The 21,027-nt window shown below is 43.7% G+C and overlaps 1 protein-coding gene across 1 annotated transcript; it reads right to left on the reverse strand.

Annotated features, from left to right (window-relative positions):
* Positions 1–16,736: 16,736 nt before the first annotated feature.
* Positions 16,737–20,562, reverse strand: DPPA3 (developmental pluripotency associated 3). The gene is made up of 4 exons (XM_024733008.1): positions 20,481–20,562; positions 18,144–18,379; positions 17,723–17,761; positions 16,737–16,874 (listed from the first exon to the last, which is right to left on the reverse strand). The coding sequence occupies exons 1-4, from the start codon at positions 20,560–20,562 to the stop codon at positions 16,737–16,739; spliced, it is 495 nt and encodes a 164-aa protein (XP_024588776.1).
* Between the last annotated feature and the right edge of the window lie 465 nt (positions 20,563–21,027).

Genomic DNA, 21,027 nt, shown 5'->3' on the forward strand with positions numbered 1-21,027 from the left:
ACAAAGACCCCACACAGTCAAAAATAAAATAAATAAATTTATTAGAAAAAAAACATCGAAATATATTTCTTCCATATTATATGAATGTTATTACTTCTTTCCTATGGAAACCATATTCCTTGTGTTTGCTCATCACTTAAAAGGAGGAAAATATTTACTAAAAATTCTCCTATAATAATAGCCTGTATTTATGATATGGGCCGTGTGTGTGTGTATTATGATTTACACACACACACACACACACTGAACATGCATACACTCTGGGGAGGGGAGAGGGGCTGGAGGATGAATTACTCACCAGTGGCCAAGGATTTAATCATGTCTGCTATGAAGCCCCGCCAAAAGTCCCAAAGAAAGGGGTTCTGAGAGCTTCCAGGTTGGTAAATAAGTGGAAACACAGGGAGCATCGCCACATGAAGAGGGTGCAGAAGCTTGGAGCCTCTTCCCACAGACCTTGCCCTGTGCCTCTCTTCCACCTGGTTGGTCCTGAGGTATATCCTTTGTAATAAAGCAGCAATCTAGTAACTAAAATGTCTCTCTGAGCTCTGTGAGCTGCTCTAGCAAATTAATCAAACCGAAGGAGGGGGTTGTGGGAACCTCCAATCTACAGCAGGTCCATCAGAAGCCCAGGTAACAACTGGCTTCTGAAATTGGAGAGTCGGGGGCATGGGAGCGATCTTGTAGGACTGAGCTCTTAAATCGTGGAATTGGGGTGGATAGCGTCAGAACTGAGGTGAATTGTCAGACACCCAGTGGATGTCCTGAGACTTGCTTGTTGTGGGTGTGAGGAAATGCATCCTGTACACCCCGACATTGGAATCTGGTCCAGGAACACCAAAAGACATCATTAATTAATCCTCTCTAAGTTATAAAATAATAGATGCTGTAATTATATCCACCAGCATATGTATATTAGACTAATGATGCTTTATTATAAAATTTCATTTTCATTAAGACAAAAACTATATGTGCATAGTTTTGGATGGCAGAGATCTGTAAGTCTTGGTGCTCTTTGTGAAACACAGCATACAGGTTTACTTAAGGCAACCACCTAAGTGAAGAAAAAATTTACTAGCTGAAAAATATTACTATATTTGAACATGGCTGTTCATACAAATATGGAAACATTTTTATCGATGTGAGACCTTAGTTTTGCTCTTGGCTTCCTTGAAGCTTGGTTTTCCTCCTACTTCTCTCAACATTTCTTGTTTGTCTCCTTTGTATGTAGCCTTATCCTCTGCAATGTAGCTCAGAAAGTTTTGTCTCCTCTAATCCTCCTAAAACAATATATTTAAGGTCGGAATTTTAAAAATTAAACATTGAACTTTTTTGGGAATTCCCTGGTGGTCCAGTGGTTAGGACCTTTCACTGCCAGGGCCCGGGCTCAATAGCCGGTCAGGGAACTAAGAGCCCGCAAGCTGCATGACATGGCCAAAACCAAAAAACGACATAAAAGCATTGAACTTTTCTTCTTCTCACTGTACACTCTAGTGTCCACTGTATATGTCATTTACCCAATTTTGTGTTCTCTGTTATAAAAGGCAAACCCTGCCATCTGGTCATGCATTCAGAAACCTGGAAGTTGTCCTAGAAACCTCACTTCCCCCAATCTTCCATTGCCAGTCTATCACCAGGTCATGTGGACTTAACCTCGTGAACATCTCTTGAATTTGCCCACATTGCTCCATGTCCACCCCGTCCCTGGTCCAGTCTACCATTACTTCTTGCAAGGAATGCTCTAAAATCCTCCTAACTGATCTACTCACAACACCTCCCACCCCTCTTCAACACGTGCTCTCCATTTAACCCAATGCTCAACATTTTTACTGATCCTGCCTTTATTTAAAATTTTGATATTTTGTCCATCATGGATTTTTTTGCATTAATTTAGATTTTTAAAAATAATGCTTGTGGGACTTCCCTGGTGGTCCAGTGGTTAAGAATCTGCCATCCAATGCAGTGGACACGGGTTCGATCCCTGGTCAGGGAACTAAGATCCCACGTGCTGCGGAGCACCTAAGCCTGTGCATTCTAGAGCCTGCTCACCACAACTAGAGAGAAGCTCGTGTGCTGCAACTAAGACCTGGTGCAGCCAAATAAAATAATAATAATAAATGCTTGTGTTAATCAACTATACTCCAATATAAAATAAAGATTAAGGACTTCCCTGGTGGTCCAGTGGTTAAGACTTCGCACTCCCAATGCAGGGGACATGGGTTTGATGGCTGGTCAGGCAACTAAGATCCGTGCAGCCAAATAAAATAAAATTTAAAAAAAATTTAAATGAAATAAAATGGAAGCTTGTGATGGAATCACTCTGAATCTTGACTGTGATTGAATCTGAATCTACACACATGGAAAAAATTGCATATAACTAAACACACATGCAAAGACATAAACACAAGTTGAATACATGTAACACTGGTGAAATCTGAATAAAGCTAGTGGATTATATCAATGTGGAAGAAAAATAAAGTTTGAAAACATTTATCTTGAATACTGAGGTTTTAAAGTTCTTCCTTGGGACTTCTCTGGTGGCGCAGTGGTTGAGAATCCGCTTGCCAATGCAGGGGACAGGGGTTCGAGCCCTGGTCCGGGAAGATCCCACATGCAACAGAGCAACTAAGTCCATGAACCACGACTACTGAGCCTGCGCTCTAGAGCCCGTGAGCCACAACTACTGGAGCCCATGCTCTGCAACCTACAATAAAGAATAGCCCCCACTCACCACAACTAGAGAAAGCCCGCACGCAGCAACAAAGACCCAATGCAGCCTAAATAAATAAATAAATTTATCCAAAAAAATCTTTTTTGAAAATTAAAGTTCTTCCTCCATTTGCCCTGGTCTTACTTGCCCCGTGCTACTCCTTGTCCTTCCTCTACCCTCTAGATACCCAGTAGCAGCAACCCCTCCCCCAATAACTACCAAAAATGTCTCCAGACATTGCTGAATATGCCCTGGGGGAAAATTGCCCTTAGTTGAGAACCACTGCTCTAATGGTATTAAATGTTGCTTTCTTGGTTCACACAGCAACTGAATCTCTGTCTGGAATTCTGATTCCCTCAACCATCCCCTCTACTCCCTTTCAACCAGATCAACCAGGTTTTTAGCACCATAAATTGCTTCTCTATTTGGTCCCAGGAGTAGAAAAAGTGAATGTATTTCTCAGCTGGTGGAGGATGAATAACGGACAAAGCCTTTTAACTTCTGAGAAAGAGGATTGTTGGCAGAGCCTCCTAATTGCAGGAATGGATGAGATGAGAGCTCTGGCGATGTCAGCAGGTACCCATCCTAGATAAGAGAGTGCCTGCCTGCACACCCCATCTCCTGACTTCCAAACATGTACTTTAGGAGTTGGCCCAGAGAATGAGTCTATACAGCATAATTCTTAACAGTCAGATCTGGTTTCGGTTTCTCCACTCTCTCGTTGTGTGACTTAGTCAAAACTGTAGTTTTTCTAAGACTTCATTTCTACCTCTGTGTAACAGGCAACATAATATTTACTGCACAAAGTGTTACATATGAAAAAGCCATTTAATTTTTTTTTTAACCTTTTCTAGGGCTTCCCTGGTGGCGCAGTGGTTGAGGGTCCGCTTGCGATGGGGGGAACGCGGGTTCGTGCCCGGTCCGGGAGGATCCCACATGGCGCGGAGTGGCTGGGCCCGTGAGCCATGGCCGCTGAGCCTGCGCGTCCGGAGCCTGTGCTCCGCAACGGGAGAGGCCACAGCAGTGAGAGGCCCGCGTACCGCAAAAAAAAAAAAAAAAAAAACCTTTTCTAGACTCACCACTCCACTAGAACGTGTTCATTATCAAATGACTCTTATACTTAAAAAAAAATCATAAAGCTGTGGATGTTTTGTTTCCGGACAGTTAGCACCAGAGAATCATGATTACCACCCATGGCCATCACTTTGTACTTTGCTTTGTCAGTAGTGTGTGTGTGTTGGGTAAGGGTGTTCTATAATCAGATCACATATTTTGTTAATAATGAGTGAAGTGACGAGATGGTTCATAAAAAGGGAAACAACAACATAGAACGAAACCTGAATGACACCTTTAGTGACCCATGTCTTGCATTCTTACCCAATTCAAACACAGGTATTTTGATCAGAGGATGATTTTCCTTCTCTTAAAGCAGATATTTTCATTCTCTTCTGCACAAAGTAGCCCTCATCCCAAGGATGGTTTGCAGCACTGGTGGAAGTAGTGGTGGAAACATTTCTCCTTAATTAAAAATCATATTTAAAAAATATTTATTTTTGGCTGCATAGGGTCTTCGCTTCTGTGTGTGGGCTTTCTCTATTTATTTTTTATTTTTTGGCTGTGTTGGGTCTTCGTTTCTGTGCGAGGGCTTTCTCTAGTTGCAGCAAGCGGGGGGCCGCTCTTCATCGCGGTGCGCGGGCCTCTCACTATCGCGGCCTCTCTTGTTGCAGAGCACGGGCTCTAGGTGCGCGGGCTTCAGTAGTTGTGGCACGCGGCCTCAGTAGTTGTAGCTCGCGGGCTCTAGAGTGCAGGCTCAGTAGTTGTGGCACATGGGCTTAGTTGCTCTGTGGCATGTGGGATCTTCCCGGACCAGGGATCGAACCCGTGTCCCCTGCATTGGCAGGCGGGTTCTCAACCACTGCGCCACCAGGGAAGCCTCAAGGAAGAACTGGATTCTTAACCACTGCACCACCAGGAAGTCCTAAAAATCATATTTTCACTAGGTTGTTTGAGCCTCTTGGCTAACTCATTTCCTGCCTGTGGACAGGCTCCCTGGTAAACATCTTTGTGTTTCTCTTGGATAGGAGTGAAAGATGATCTCTAGTCACAGATGTCTCAGGCATGAAGAAGGCTTCACTTTTAAGTTCTCTTGGGGTGCAAATCCTGAAACCTAAATAAAATCCCTGCTTCTCCGCAGTACGCACAGCTGAGCCAAGCTTTCGTGTGCCTGGGATCTGGACATACCAGGATTTACAATTCCTACCAGGTTTGATGCCTTAGAGTCAGGATTGCCAGTTTCGATCACGAAGGACCCCTTGCCTTCCTCTTTTAAATCGATCGTAGAAGAATCTCTGAGATGCATTTAGCGTTTTACCTTTAACAAGTTGTACATGTCCCAATGGCGCCATCTGCTGCCAGGAAGAGGAACAGCACTTCTTCCTTCACATTTTAGACAGAGGGGCGGGGCAAAGTCAGTGATGATTAAGAGCTACCTGCCTCCTTCTGCTGCTGTTCAATCAGAATCCTCCTGGATTGAGGACTGAGTGAGTAGCATTTGTGGCTCAGTGTTTGTTTGTTTATACTTTGAGTCTGCAGCTGCTGTTATATCAATGGTACTCCAACCTATTTTCTTTTTCCCTCATGACAAGGTTTTACTTAGAGTCAGTTAGAAATACATATGTAGGAATTCCCTGGTGGTCCAGTGGTTAGGAATCTGCGCTTCCACTACAGGGGGCACGGGTTCCATCCCTGGTCGGGGAACTAAGATTCCGCATGCCGCGGGGCGCGGCCCTCCTCAGACACACAAAAATACCATACGTAGGCTAATGGGCCAGGATGGCAGCAGCCTGCAGCAGTGTTTGCACGGTTGACTGTTCCTAAGTGTGTCTGCCACCAGTGTCTATGTCCCCAGGTTGAGCCGAAGTCAGCCACCACCAACCACCCTTGCCCCCAGGAGACTCTCTGAGACCAGCAGCTATGGAGGCTGAGAAATTCAAGATCAAGATGCCAGCAGATTCAGTGTCTGATGAGAGTCTGCTAGACAGTTATCCTCTCACTTCATCCTCTCGTAGCAGAAGGGGCAAGGGAGCTCGCTGGGGTCTCTTTTATAAGTGCACTAATCTAATTGATGAGGCTCCATCCTCATGACCCAATCACCTCCCAAAGGCCCCACCTCCAAATACCATCACATGGGGAATTAGATTTCAACCTATGAACTTGGGGGGAACTCATTCAGTCTACGGCAATCAGCGATGGTGTTTTGTTCATTTGTGGGTCCCCATTACAATGCACAGTGTCTGACATATAATAGATCCTCGGTTCATATTCACTGAATTTATTGAATGAATGCATTAATGAATGAATTTGTTATTAAAGGAATAAATGGTTCTGAAAAATACATACATAACTTCAGATATTTTGCTTCAGACACTATTGGTATGTTGTGATTTCCTAGGAATTTTTTCATTTTTATATGGGCTTTCAATTCTTTTTTTCCCAGCTTTTTCTGAGGTATAATTGACATATAACGTTGTGTAAGTTTAAAGTGTGATGATTCAATACGTGTACATATTGCAAAATGTTTACCACAATAAGGTTAGTTACATCCTTCACCTCACAAAATTACCGTTTTTTGTTTTTTTTTTTCAGAAAAATTATTTATTTTTAGCTTTTTGGCCTCGCCACATGGCTTACGAGATCTTAGTTTCCCTGGGCCCTTGGCAGTGAGACCGCAGAGTCCTAGCCACTGAACCACCAGGAATTCCCTTGTTGTTATGGCGAGAACATTAAGCTCTATCCTTGTAGCAACCTTTAGGTATACAGCAGAGTATTGTTAACTATAGTCACCATGCTGCACATTAGATCCCCAGGACTTAACTTATAACGTACAGTTTGCACCCTTGACCAACATCTCACCATATTCCCCACCCCCTCAGCCCCTGGCAGCACTGCTCTACTCTGTTTCTTTTTTTTTCCCCTAATTTATTTGTTCATTTTTGGCTGCGTTGGGTCTTCATTGCTGCACGCTGGCTTTCTCTAGTTGCCACGAGCAGGGGCTACTCTTCATTGTGATGCGCGGGCTTTTCATTGCAGTGGCCTCTCTTATTGTGGAGCATAGGCACGTGGGCTTCAGTAGTAGTGGTATGCGGGCTCAGTAGTTGTGGCGCATGGGCTTAGTTGCTCTGGGGCATGTGGGATCTTCCCGGACCAAGGCTTGAACCTGTGTCCCCTGCATTGGCAGGCGGATTCTTAACCACTGTACCAGCAGGGAAGCCCTGCATTCCCTTTTAAGTAAATGTATTTTATTTCCTTGTAGAAAGTTTGAAAAATATAAAAAGAATGAAGAAAATAGATAAATAAACAAACAAACAAACAAATATCCAACCACACGAAATGAGTTACCATGAAGGTTTTCTTTCCCTCCGGCCTTTTAAAATGTTCTCTCCTACGCTGGAGACCATAGGTGATAGGAAATCAGGTTTTGTTTGGGGACAGGAGAACTGAGAAATGGATGCCACATCCAAGGAAGGAGCCAGTGGGCAAATTACCCACTCCTCGTAGAAGGGAGGTAGTGAGAAAAAATAACAATACAGGACTCTTTTAGAGACCTTGTAATTGAAATGAGCCCATGTTAAATCCTTTAACGAGAATCCTTTGGAGGGCAAGTCTGGTGACTGCAGCCGAGGTAATTCCAGCTCCAACAGCATATATTAAAGTTGCTGCAGTTGGATCTTGGGAGTGGCAGGGTGGGGAGTAGGGCAGTGAGGCAGAGGGGCCGCCTGTCCCACCCCTTGCCTCTCCATCCTGCCTCCATACTCTTAGCTGAATGTCCCAAAGCATTTACTTTGGAGAAAATAAAAAAGACTGTTCAAAGCAGGCCTGAACCACCTGGGTACGACCTCTGGGAATAATGCAATAGGACCAGGAATCTATTTTGTTGGTTTTGGGAACTGAGGCCATGATTAAGTGGCATCCCTCTAAATGTCCCTAGGGGGGCATCTGTCTTGCATCTCCAGAGGTGAAATTCTTGGACTGGAACAAGCAAAAAAAAATTTTCTTATAAAAAAGAAAACAATGCCTTCCCTGGTGGCACAGTGGTTAAGAATCCACCTGCCAATGTAAGGGACATGGGTTCAAGCCCTGGTCTGGGAAGATCCCACATGCCACAGAGCAACTAAGCCCATGCACCACAACTACTGAGCCTGCGCTCTAGAGCCCGCGAGCCACAACTACTGAAGCCCATGTGCCTAGAGCCCATGCTGTGCAAAAAGAGAAGCCACCGCAATGAGAAGCCCATGCACCGCAATGAAGAGTAGCCCCTGCTTGCAACAACTACAGAAAGCCCGCACGTAGCAAAGAAGATCCAACGCAGCCATAAATAAACAAACAAACAAATAAATAAATGTATTTAAAAAAAAGGGAAAACAAAACCATTTCCTCTCAATATATGTAAACGATGCTTGCGTGACCACATGCCCTTTAGAGACATTGTGGGAACTTTAGAGAAATTGCAGAGACTCTGCCAGGTGCATCCAAAGGATCTGCTTTGTACCAGCAGTTCCCAAACTTCAGGGGGCATCAGAGTCACCTGGAAGGCTTGTTAAAATACAGATTGCTGGACTCCACGCTCCCTCCACCACCCTCCCCAGAGTTCTGATTTAGTAGGAGAATCTGCACATCTGACAAGTTCCCAAGTTGAGCGATGCTGCTGGTCTAGGGACCACTGCTGACCCATAGAGCTGCACCATCCACCTCTAACCGAAAAGGGTGCGTTCCAGAGTCAAGTAAGATTATGCATTTGTACTCAGGGTTTTGTATATAGTTTGCACTCAGCCTGGTAACCCAGTGCCTTTCCGTTACTAAATCAGGACATTTTCTCAGGAAACTAGATGAAGAGCTTTTTGTAGTGAATGAAGTTTTTAAAAGAATTTCTCTTTTTCTCGTTCAGACCTGAGATTGAAGCTATTACAAAGTTTTCCTTTTCCATTGGAAACAGCTCACTCACTGTCATCAAAGAGCTCATGGCGTCATCTCTCTATAAAGTGATCTCAGGGAGGATCATGTTGTAGTACTTCCTCAAACAGAAGCTAACGGCATCGGTAATATTGAGTTGGCCCAAAAGCTTGTTTGTGTTTTGCCGTAAGATCTCACTAGGCACTTTTCACCACCCTGTGAAAATACATCACCTGGTATTTCTGCTTGCTACTGGGAGAAGGAGGCAGCTTGAGGGTGGGGATGGATCGGAACCAAACAACTTTTACCGGAATTTAAGGAGCTTACCAGGATGTTTCAGAGAAGGTCACTAACGTGCAGACCTTTAAAATCTTTCATTAGATTTGTCTAATTGTAGCAGAGTGCTGTGTCTTTTTTAGAACGTTCATATGCAGAAAAACCTCTGTGTTCCCTAGAGGTTATAATTCTATGGCCTTCAAGCCACAGACAAGCTCTCCATGGCGCCTTATTGGGAGCTGAAGTCAGCTCGCCTAAGTAGAACCTTCTGAATAAAGCATGACTCACTCTCCCTAAACAATCAGCCTATCCGTTTATATAACTCCTATCAGGCATGTAAAGTGGAGAAGTGGTCTGGAAGAGCATGTGTATTACCAGAGGGCATGTTACTAGGCTCTTCCCATATTACTCTGTCTTCTCTAATAAAAGAAAGACAAAGGAAGGAAAACATACTCAAAAACCTCTATGTCTGCTCACTCACCTGACACACTTACTAGATAGGTATTGAGCAGATTAGTTCCCTGAACCAATGTGTTTCAGAGAAAATTCAGAAAATTGGGTATTAGCATTTTGGCAAGATTTTCCTTTGATGCTGAAGAGGTCCAGAGACACCCCTTCTTTGTATTTTTCATCAGTGCTTAAAAAGATTTTGCATTCCATTCTTTCCATTCCATCTGCCTAGCAAACCTCGCACCCTGGACGAATGACTGACTGCTAGAATCCAAAGTATATCCCCCCCCCGTTAGCACAAGTTTGTGTGCCCAACACCCAGTGAGACCAAACAAGCCAAAACATTGGAGTTTGAAGCAGAGAAAGGTTTATTGCAGGGCCGTGCAAGGAGACAGGTGGCTCACGCTCTAAAAAACCCCCAAGCGCTCTGAAGGGTTTCGGCAAAGCGTTTTCTTTTTCACCATTTTCTTTCTTTTTTTTTTATTGGGATATAGTTGTTTTACAATGTTGTGTTAGTCTCTACTGTACAGCAAAGTGGAGTTCCCTGTGCTATACAGCAGGTTCTTATTAGTTATCTATTTTATACATATTAGTGTATACATGTCAATCCCGATCTCCCAGTTCATCCCACCCCACCCCGGCCCCCGCTTTTCCCCCGTGGTGTCCATACGTTTGTCCTCTATATCCATGTCTCTATTTCTGCGTTGCAAATAGGTGCAAAAACAAATATCGTATATTAATGCATATATGTGCAGTCTAGGAAAATTGGTACAGATGAATCGGCAAGCATTTTTAAAAGCCAGGTGAGGGAGTGCCCTGGCGGTCCAGTGGTTAGGACTTTCACTGCTGAGGGCCTGGGTTCAATCTCTGGTCAGGGAACTAAGATCCTGCAAGCCTCGAGGCGAGGCAAAAAAAAAAAAAAAAAAAGCCAGGTGAGGGAGGGGTGTTGCAGGGTATGTGATGAGCTCATGTACAGTTCTCTGATTGGCTGATGGTGAGGTAACAGGGTGGTGTCACAGGAGTTCACATGATCAGTCCTTAGGCTCCAGGAGGCCTGGGGGGATGTGCTCAGATCATCCAGTAGTTAACACCTTCCATTTGGTGGGGGATGTTCACATCTATAAAACAACTCAGAAAATGTGTATCAAATACTGTTATCTAGGTACTTCAGAGAGGAGCTAAAGCAGAGGATATGGGGGGAGGACCTGTCCCCAGGAAGACCCCATTGGGTCCTGCTCAGTTATACGACTCTTGTTTAGTTAGAACTGATAGAGGGACTTCCCTCGTGGTCCAGTGGTTAATTAAGACTTTGCGATTCCGGGCTTCCTTGGTGGCGCAGTGGTTGAGAGTCCGCCTGCCGATGCAGGAGACACGGGTTCGTGCCCCGGTCCGGGAAGATCCCACATGCCGCGGAGCGGCTGGGCCCTTGAGCCATGGCCACTGAGCCTGCGCGTCCGGAGCCTGTGCTCCGCAACAGGAGAGGCCACAACGGTGAGAGGCCCGCGTACCGCCAAAAAAAAAAATAAATTCAAAACAGGAAAGAATTTCAATATAATTTGCTTTGAAACTGAAAGATACCATTGTTCAATATTAACAGCATAATACTTGGTAAAGTTCTTAAGACAATAGGATCCCCAGTAGCAGACATTGAGAACAATGGAACGAAGCATCAGAAGTTAGCACAAGTACCCAAAGAGGCAATTTGGCAGGAGTTATAGTAATACCATCTATAATTATTTGATTTACATTTACATTTACATTTTACATTCCTGAAGGAAGTGACATTTTCAAAGCACTTTACCAGGATCCTGTTTTCCAGATCCTTCCCTCCTCTCTTTCCTTGGGTGATTTAAGCCATTTCACTATTCTTCGGCACCTGAGGCAGCTAAGGAGAGTTTGGGACAGGAAATAAAATGTTGGCTAAAAACTTAAATAGGACTTCGAGGCTAGTTAGAATTTTGCATACCTTGAAATTTGAACATTTCCACCATCCTAGAGTTTTATTGATGATAAGGGAAGTTTCAGGAGACGGAGGATTTGCCTCAACACCAACGTCGGGGATAGAGATTGCTCTTCCCAGAGATGTTCTAGGAGTAATGGAGTCTTCGCCCCAGCAGGTGGCGCATCCTCACCTCGGTTTCTTTCCTTTTGTCCCTCAGCGTGTTCCCACTGGAAGACCCTACACTCTAGTACAGAATGGTCTCAGAGGTAATCTTTTAATGAGTCCTCCAGATTTTTTTTTTTTTTGAATTATTGTCAAAACAGTGACTCAGCAGGTTTCCTTTCTTTCCAGCCCTAACATTTTTTCTCTAGGTCAGCCCAAATGTGGTCCACTGACCCGCAGCATTTAGCGTCATGTGGAAGCAGACCCACTGTCAAACCTATTGAATCGGAATCGACATTTTAACAATATCCCCAGGTGATTTGTGTGCAGGTTAAAATTTGAGGAGCGCTGGGGTAGAGCTTTCAAGGTGGGCATTAGGCTTTACTAAATCTTGCTGTGAATGTTTTCAAATCGGAACCCAGAGAAACTCCCAAATCAAAGTCGGATCAGAACTCTGCTATGGCTCCAGGGAGGTCTCTCCAAACGCATTGAACCGGAAGATGAAGCTAGATTTTCCCGAAGTGTCAGATAGTGTTCCAGATTTACAGAAGCCAGATGCAGAACTCTTTTTTTTTTTTTTTTTTTTTGCGGTACGCGGGCCTCTCACTGTCGTGGCCTCTCCCGTTGCGGAGCACAGGCTCCGGACGCGCAGGCTCAGCGGCCATGGCTCACGGGCCCAGCCGCTCCGCGGCATGTGGGATCTTCCCGGACCGGGGCACGAACCCGTGTCCCCTGCATCGGCAGGCGGACTCTCAACCACTGCTCCATCAGGGAAGCCCCAGAACTCTTGATATTGAAACTGAGCAGGACCCTGTGGGGCTCCTGGGCACAAAAGCCATTCTGTGTCCCCCACTTCTTGTGTGTAAGCAGTAGGCTTCATTCAGCCTGCATGACCTTCCCTGAGTTCCAAAGGGCAGGTTCAAACAGTTGCTAATTAGGGAAAGGAGGGGATGCAGAGACAAGGGAGGAAGAGTCAAGAAACAATGGTGCAAGCCTTGGGGCAGGGTCCTGATTCCTCCTCAAGGGATATACATAATAATATCTTTGAGCTCTTCTGCAGAACTAAAACTCCCACCAAATGGGAGATGTTAACTGCTTGATGAAGCACACCCTTCATTCCAGAGAGAAGGTCACAGTTTGCCCATCACCACCTGATGCCAGATGATCTCTGGATTGAAAGAATGCAGGCCTTGCACACACACTGATCCTTATCAGCACCCGGCCCCTGGACTATAAGACTCCTCACAGGCTCCCCCTGGTTGGGACACTCAGTTTTGAGGGCATCAGCCCGCTGTGGCCCTCCTTGCCTGGCAAAGCAATAAAACTATTTTTTTCCACTTCACCCAGAACTCTTGTCTCCAAGATTAAATTTGGTGCTAGGCCTGATTTGGCATCAGTGTGACAGAGAGTGGCTGGCAGAGTCCTGGTATATTTGTTGTCACCTATCACAGGGTAGTTTCCGATCATCCTATCAGATAACCCAGCTACAGTACTCAAAAACCATATTATGGAAACGTGCCATTGATTGAAAATGAAAGCAATCAAGTCACCTCATCTTCCCTCTGTGACTTTGGAGGGAGTGTCCACTTCTTGCCAAGCCACTTCCAGTGCTCGAATTCTGGATTCCATTCTCTTGGGATTTTTGTTTGTTTGTTTGCTTTAAGGATTCTGAAATTATGTCTGTTTTCCCCAAATCAGTGAATAAACCAGGATATAAATATGTGATAATTCCTATTCCTCTGCTCTCGAGGAGATTTTAATTTCTGTGCTACCATAAACTCACGACAAATACCTGAAAGCAATTCTGGAGCGTATATGAGCTTAACCGTGTGTCAATATCCCTGAGTCTCCCCAACCCTTTCCTAATAAAAACATGCTTTCTTTTTTTCCTTATCTCTCCTAAATCTACTCCTCGGTGATTATCTGTTCACATTCTAATCATAGTATTAAATGTGTAAAAATAGAGTACTGGGAGAGTTAGACTTTGTTTCTCCAGGGAACATGAAGGAGTAAAATATTCTGGACTTGGGACTTCCCTGGCAGTCCAGTGGTTAAGTTACTCCTTGCTGCCACTGCAGGGGATGCGGGTTCAGTTCCTGGTCGGGGTACTGAGATCCCACATGCCACATGGTGCGGCCAAAAAAAAAAAAAGATACTGTATATTATGTGGGGCTGTCAGACCCACAGGGGAAAAGATATTGGCAATAGGTTGACCAGACACCATACAGCGGAAGTGCCACGTGAGTATAGAATTAGACTAAGGAACCCTGGGTCCTGGATCCTGCAGGATGTTCCAGTTACCAGCTATTAAACCAAAAACACCCCACAGCTCTTAAAAAAATTTTTTTGACGCCAGAGTCTGTGCTTTTAAGCACATTTATATCTCAAAACAAAACAAGGAATCACATCAATTAAGACTATAATCAACCAATAAAACAATATTTTTCATAAAACAAAAATGCTAAATTCTGATGGTCTTATAACTATTACTTACGTGGTTACTTAAAAACCTTAAATCATTTTCATATACATTACCACCTTTGACTTACATATAACTGTAAGCTATATGGGGAAATTGATCCCCATTTTTGTTTTTTTGGGTGCACTGCACGGGATCTAGTTCCCCGACCAGCACCCCTTGCATTGGAAACACAGAGTCTTAACCACTGGACCTCCAGGGAAGTCCCTTTTTTTTTTCCTTTTTTTTTAGATAGGAAAACAGAACCAGGGAGAATAAATTACTTGCCCGAAACAACAGGGAGTAAGCAGCAGATCCACAGGTTTTGTTTTAAAATTTTTTGGCTGTGCCACAGCATGTGAGATATTAGGTCCCTGACCAGGGATCGAACCAGCACCCCCTGCATTCGGTGAAGTGGGGACGGGATAATTTGGGTCCATGTGACTTTGACTTTTACACTGTCCAACCCTAGCCCCTTCACAGCCTCTAACCCTTCCCAAAACACCGGAAAAACTCCCTCATCATTTTTCTCCCTCACAGATTTTGGCACTCAGGTGAACCCAGTAATGTGGGTGTGTTTCACTAGGTTTTCGTCCTGCACCAGGAAGCTGGGGCTGGAACGATACTTTTTGTCATGTTCCTCACAAATCAATTTGCAAGGTGATGAAAATCTACTTCTGAATGGAAGTCTCCACAGAAGTGAGTTCTTTGCATTATGGGTAAATCTTGCATAAGAGATGCCAGCAGAACGTTTTCAGGAGGCTGTCACCTATTCCACTGATGCTAGAATCAGTTCACACACTCATTCATCGTTTCATTCATAAAATGGAAGTTTATTTCCATGTGCCAGGAACTGTCCTGGAGAGGTCCTTCTGCAGACAGATGGAAGGGTCATGGGCCTCCAATGCTTAATTTCTATGAAGGAGTTAGGTACTTGTTATGGGCGGCCTTGTGTCCCCCAAAACTCATATGTTGAAGCCCTGACCCCCAGTACCTCACAATGTAACTGTATTGGGAATAGGGCCTTTAAAGAGGTGACTAAGTTAAAATGAGGCCTTCAGGGCTTCCCTGGTAGTGCAGTGGTTAAGAATCTCCCTGCCAGTGCGAGTTCGAGCCCTGGTCCAGGAAGATCCCACATGCCGCAGAGCAACTAAGCCCGTGCACCACAACTACTGAGCCCTCTCGCCTAGAGCCCGTGCTCTGCAACAAGAAGCCATTGCAACGAGAAGCCCACACACCACAATGAAGAGTATCCCCTGCTCACAACCAGAGAAGGCCTGCGTGCAGCAATGAAGACACAACGCAGCCAAAAAATAAATTTATTTTTAAAAAGTTAAAAAAAAAAAAGCGAAGGTATTAAAAATAACATGCCTCATTTGTTTGAGGATTAGGGTTAATACATATAAAACAAACTTAGAACATTGCATAGGATTTAAAGTATGAAAACTTTAAAAGGACGCTAAAGTAGAATGTATTTTGTTCACCCATGTTTTCGCATTATTAGACCTCACAAGCGTATAAACGCGATTGCAACAAATAAGTTTTCTCACTGGTCAGTGATTTTCAAATGCATACAGTACTCAAGAGGGCCTTGCCTCTAGGAACATCTTGCAAGTTTAACAAAACCTCAAGACCACCCACATTCACCCATGCTGTAGACCATGATGATTTGAGTAGTTCTAAGTAGGACAACCTCTGAAGACCTACTTCGGTGGATATTAATATTTAATATTCCTTTTTAACATCACTGTTGAACTTCTTTGCCATTTGTTTGCACAGTCCTCCAGATTTGGGCTCGTTCTGTTTCTACATCATTCTGAATACCACCAGGTCTCTAGTTGCTTTGCAACTGGATTCTTTCTTTTTTTGGCCACACCACGCAGCTTGTGGGATCTTAGTTCCCCAATCAGGGATCGAACCCAGGCCCTGGGCAGTGAAAGCGCACGAGTCCTAACCGCTGGACCGCCAGGGAAGTCCCATGTACCCAATTCTTTAATATCCTTCTAAAGTGAACAAAAGATAGTTGGAGGGCAGAAGATGAGTTTTATGTATCTCTTTTATCCCACAAATAAATCCAGGTCTGTGTACACTTAGGTTATGAAAGAAAATAACTGAACTAAAACACCATTGGAGCTGCATCTTCCCTTAGTATTATATACCACTATCATTCTTTCAATTCCCTCCAACCAAGACCAACTGATAACTTCTTACAGGAGGTTAATATGTGCAAATATCTGTGCCCTTGTTTTCTAACCTTACCCAAATGTATAAACTTCCTTCCCAACAGGACAATATCACAAAATATTAGAATGCCAGATATTTACACCCTGGGAATGTGATGGGGATAAGTATTACTCATTTAATACATCGCCAGCAAAAACAAGTCTAAAATAAGAATTTTTTAAAAGGTACTCAAATAAGTCTCAAATTTTAATAAGATCCTCTATAAAGACATTTATTTGCTACTGAAAATTGAAACAGCACAAAAATTTTTATTGCAATTCAACGTGCTGTTCTAACAATGCTGTGGCCAAGCCACCCAATGTTATATTCTTCACTTTCCTTCCACACAAATTAATTTGTTTCACAGAGTGGAACTAAAATATATTCAAGTCATTCAAATGCAAGCTACATAGATTCCTTATAAGTTACTGTATTAAGGTAGAAAAGAGATGCAAGAGAAAAAGACAACACAGAACTTATAGGTTATCAAAATATTGGTACACAATCTTTCCCAAGTTTCATAATGATCCTAAAATTACCAGGACGAAAAAATAGTACAAGAATAAGGTTTACGGTTCCTTCGACTCCGTGTCATAATTACTGTAATACTTCTTGTTGTAATAATTCTCATAATTATCCTCAGAAGGATCTCTATGAAACCGGCAAAAACGACAGCTACATCTAAATCTTTGCCCTCTTGATTGAGTCTGGAAAAAAGAATGAATTGGATTAATTGGTTAATAATTTAAAATAATAAAGCACTTGTACACCAAAGAGATGTTAACAACCCTCAAATCTAATGTTGGTTATTAGAAGAGACTTTGGAATATGGAACACTAAAAAAAAGGCCAAAACCAAAAAACTTTGCGAAAAATGGATCGAAATGTATGGCTGCCAAAGAATACCAGATTGCCATTTTGTAATGCTAACAGCTACTGATTGTCAATAATATATTCCTGTACAACTATAAATGGAGTATAACTTTTAAAAACGGAATCACTCTGTCATGCACCTGTAATTTATAATACTATATATCAACTATACTTCAATTTAAAAGGAAAATTACACACACACACACACACACATACATGCATATATATCAATATATACCTAGTGTCAGTTCTCTGAATGCCTTAAACGTGAGACACTCAACCAGCTGCTGGACACTCTGTGCTCAGGTGTTTGCCCTCTTACTACATGGTATTGAATACAGCACAGCATCAAGAGTGAACCTTCAATGGAAACTACAGACTTTAGGCGATAACGTGTCAATGCAGGTTCATCGCTTTAACACCGCGTAACTGGAGGATGTTGACAGCAGAGTAGGCTATGAATGTCTGGGTTCAGGAAGTATATGTCCTTTCTGCTTAATTTTGCTGGAGACCTATAACTGCTTGAAAAATATGACTTTATATATTTTTTTAAAAAAGCACAAATATGAACTGATTGCTCCAAGGTTTCTGAGGATTGAGAAAGTCCAAGCCAATTTGCCTTTCCTCCTCCCCCCCCAAACCACACACCCACCCACTTGTATAGTAAGGGAACTTCTAGTTACCTCATCATCATTCTGCCATGGTTCTCTTTCAGAGTCCGACTTCGTGGGAAGAAAAAAATACATATATTACAAACTATCAAGGAAAATTTGGATTACTAATGCTACCCATCTAACATAAGAAGAGTTGGTGAGTCTTAAAACCCTAAGTGTTATTCACACCCCGCACTCATGAGTACAGTGGATGAGTGACCACTGCTGCTCGTTGCTATTTATATTATTTAATGTTTTGGAGGGGCCGCGGTCCCCCACCGGGGATCGAACCCTTGCCCCCTGCAGTGGAAGCGGGCGCTTGGAGTCTTAACCACTGGACCACCGGGGAATCCTCCCTGCCACCCCATCACTATTTACATCTTGACTTACGTGAGTGCCCCCCAACCCCTAGAGTGGGGCAGTGCTGCCTACCCAGACCACATAAACTCACCCGAGGAACTCCTTTGCCGTAGCGTTTTTTAATGGATTGAATCAACCGTTCCATCTTATCCCTCCGATCGGTTAACACGGTCCTCACCCCTCTCCTATAGGGTATGTTTTCACCAAGTAACCGCCCAGTTGGTTGAGGTAGACATTCTGGTAGAATGAATGGCAATTTGATACTAGGGTTGAGCGTCAATTTACTGAGGTTCTTTATTAACACTTCAGACATAGGTTCAGAGGCAACTGAAAGAAAGAAAGTTTAAGATCCATTAGTGTGAAGTGCAATATCCAGAAGCCACTTATCTCTTGCTCAGACTAGGTCTGCTCTTAAGCAGCTCAACAACGGACCCTGGAAGTTTCCTCAGGGTGAAGATCCCAGATACCTCGGGCATTAACCAGCATGCCGCATGCCTTGAGAGCAGCCTAAGAATCCACTGTAATGGGAAACACTTCTCACAATAAAAAGTTGTTTTCTTTATGGGACTTCCCCGGTGGTCCAGTGGTTAAGACTCCGGGTTTCCAATGCAGGGGACGCAGTTAGAGCCCTGGTCAGGGAACTAAAATCCCACATGCCCTGGGGTGTGTCAAAAGGGGGAAAAAAAAGTGGTTTCTTTCCGTTATGGGTAGTTCTGAATGGTAGATGTTTTCCCATGGGGTCAAAAGGTACTTAAGTATGATTCCAAGTGGAAAAACATGGAACAGAAACCAGGTATTGACAGTTTTTCCATTTTCATTTGTGTGATTTTTAATATAAATGCAGGGACATAAAGCACTAATGCAAGTCAAAATGTTTCAGTGTAGCGAGTTTCAGCAGTTCACCTTTATAACAATTATAAACAAACCTTTTTTCTTCTAGAAAATGAACATCTATGAAATAGACAAAGAAACCCCAAATATAACAGCCTCTCGCGAAATCCCCTATCCTTAACTAGTATGTCAAAGTGGCTGTTACCCTCACCAGTTCTACCCAGCTTTTTCGTGCTGCTAGAGCTTTCCACTCAAATGCAGTATTTTGAGAAATCATTCACTCTTGGGGCTTCCCCAGGGTGGGGTGGGGGGGTCCAGTGATGAAAGCGCTGCGCTCCCAGTGCAGGGGACACCAGTTCCATCCCTGTCGGGGAACTAAGGTCCCTCCTCTGCACTGCGCAGCCAACGAAAACAAAAACAAAAACAGCCACCCACTCTTGCCTCTTCCCATCCGAACAATCATGTAAATTTCATAAACATCTCATACAACAAGGCAGTTAGCAGTAATTTTCCCTGTACGTGAGAGTATTAGATATTGAGTCAGGATCCATTCAACTTCTAGGGACTTGTGCATATGGAAATAAAGATTCCAAGTTGTGGAACTGTCAGGCACTAAGGCAGATTCCAGGAATGGGAGAAACTGGCGGTATTATATACTCTTCATTAATGTTTTTCCCTTTGACCAGGGTTCTTATCCTCAAGATGCAGGGGAGGCAGTTTAGATCTCGGAGGCAGAGGGCAGAATATAATGCCAGTGAGGACCCACCCAACTTCCTAGCTGCCCAGAGGGTGTTGGTTGGCTCCAGGTCATCTGCGGCCACCCTACACCATCCATTCCCCGCCCGAGGTTAGGGTAATAAGATTTCATGCGAGGCCAAGCCTGGGAGGCCAAGCCTGGGAGGCCACGCCTGGGATCGTGTGCGGCTCTGAGGAGAGATGATTTGGGAAGAACCCTGGAAGGCAGGGAACCTAATTAGCAGTATTCCTGGAGCACGGTTTCTAAGCTCTCCATCGTAAATTTTACTACTACTTATTTACATTACAGAGCACAATCACTGGCTTTTATAAACCCGCCCCTTCCTCCAATTTCTTCTGAAAAGCCATTTCCCTCTTTATTAACATTCCCAAAGCGTAAATTCAGCTGGAAAGCCAATCCCAGAAATGTTGGTGAAATTAAGAAAACCTTTAGGTCAAATTGAAGTTTAGGTTGCCTGTATTCTTTTCCCTTTACAACTCCTGATTGGAGTCTATCGCTGATGGAAATACTGATCGCACAAGACACTGTGAGCCACCGTCTAGAACTGATTGCTCTTCCCCAGAAAATATCCTTAAAAGGTTGACAGACTCCTGAGCATAGTAAGCAAACAATGCAGCTCCACACCCCTCCCACTTTTCTCCTCTTTTCCTGCCTTTCTTTTTTCTTTCTCTGTCTCTCTTTCTCCTCTCTCTTTCTTTAGAGGAGGGCCCTACACTCCCTGGCTCTCCTCTGCTCTGAAGAGGTTTACTTAACTGCATTTCTCTGTAAAAGACTGAAGTCAGTATAACAGAAAGGAAGGCAGCCTCTTACCTTTCTGAACCCCAGGTAAGTCTGGCTTACCTGGAATTGCCTGGGAATTTTCATCAATGGACGTTTGAGAAGACTCCAGGGTCCAGGTTGGGTTAACCTCAGATGAATCCATTGGGAGTCTTGTCACAGCTTGAAGCTCCTCCTAGACCTTTGGGTTCCAGTGGAAGGTGATGCTTTAGACTCAAATTGCTACAAAGTAGCTTGGAAGAACTATAGGGCTAAGAAAGAGGGAGAAAAATCCAAGCTAACACAGTGGTGAGAGAAGAATCCAACCTAAAAGTCTAGGTCGTGTTTCCTCTTTAAAACTACAGATAAGCCAATCAGCCAGCCTGTTGTAATGTAAATGACTAAGGAGTAAAAGGATAAGGCTAGTTGGTGGGCGTAGTCCAATTAGTGGACTAATAGGATAATCCTTCATCTGCTCTGTATTAAAATAATCATGCCCTCTGTCAAGTAGGCTGGAAATTTTATAAAGAGCCTCTGTGGTTGTGTCTTCCTGAGGTTGCCTTAAAAATCCTTTTTTTCCCCCCAACTCTCCTTCTGGAGATGGCTACTGGTTTGTGAACTGGGCTTTAAG

The sequence above is a fragment of the Neophocaena asiaeorientalis genome, unplaced genomic scaffold (assembly GCF_003031525.2).
Source record: "Neophocaena asiaeorientalis asiaeorientalis breed wild unplaced genomic scaffold, Neophocaena_asiaeorientalis_V1.1 scaffold150, whole genome shotgun sequence".
Lineage (NCBI taxonomy): Eukaryota > Metazoa > Chordata > Mammalia > Artiodactyla > Phocoenidae > Neophocaena > Neophocaena asiaeorientalis.

What these genes read in the sequence shown, in the direction of transcription:
- DPPA3 (XM_024733008.1), bottom strand. Translation starts at nt 20,562, where the DNA reads ATGGATTCATCTGAGGTTAACCCAACCTGGACCCTGGAGTCTTCTCAA. An exon ending in ACGGCAAAGGAGTTCCTCGG is followed by an intron (nt 17,762 to 18,143) that starts GTGAGTTTATGT and finishes CTTCCCACGAAG; the next exon opens with TCGGACTCTGAAAGAGAACC. An exon ending in CATGGCAGAATGATGATGAG is followed by an intron (nt 16,875 to 17,722) that starts GTAACTAGAAGT and finishes TCTTTTTTCCAG; the next exon opens with ACTCAATCAAGAGGGCAAAG.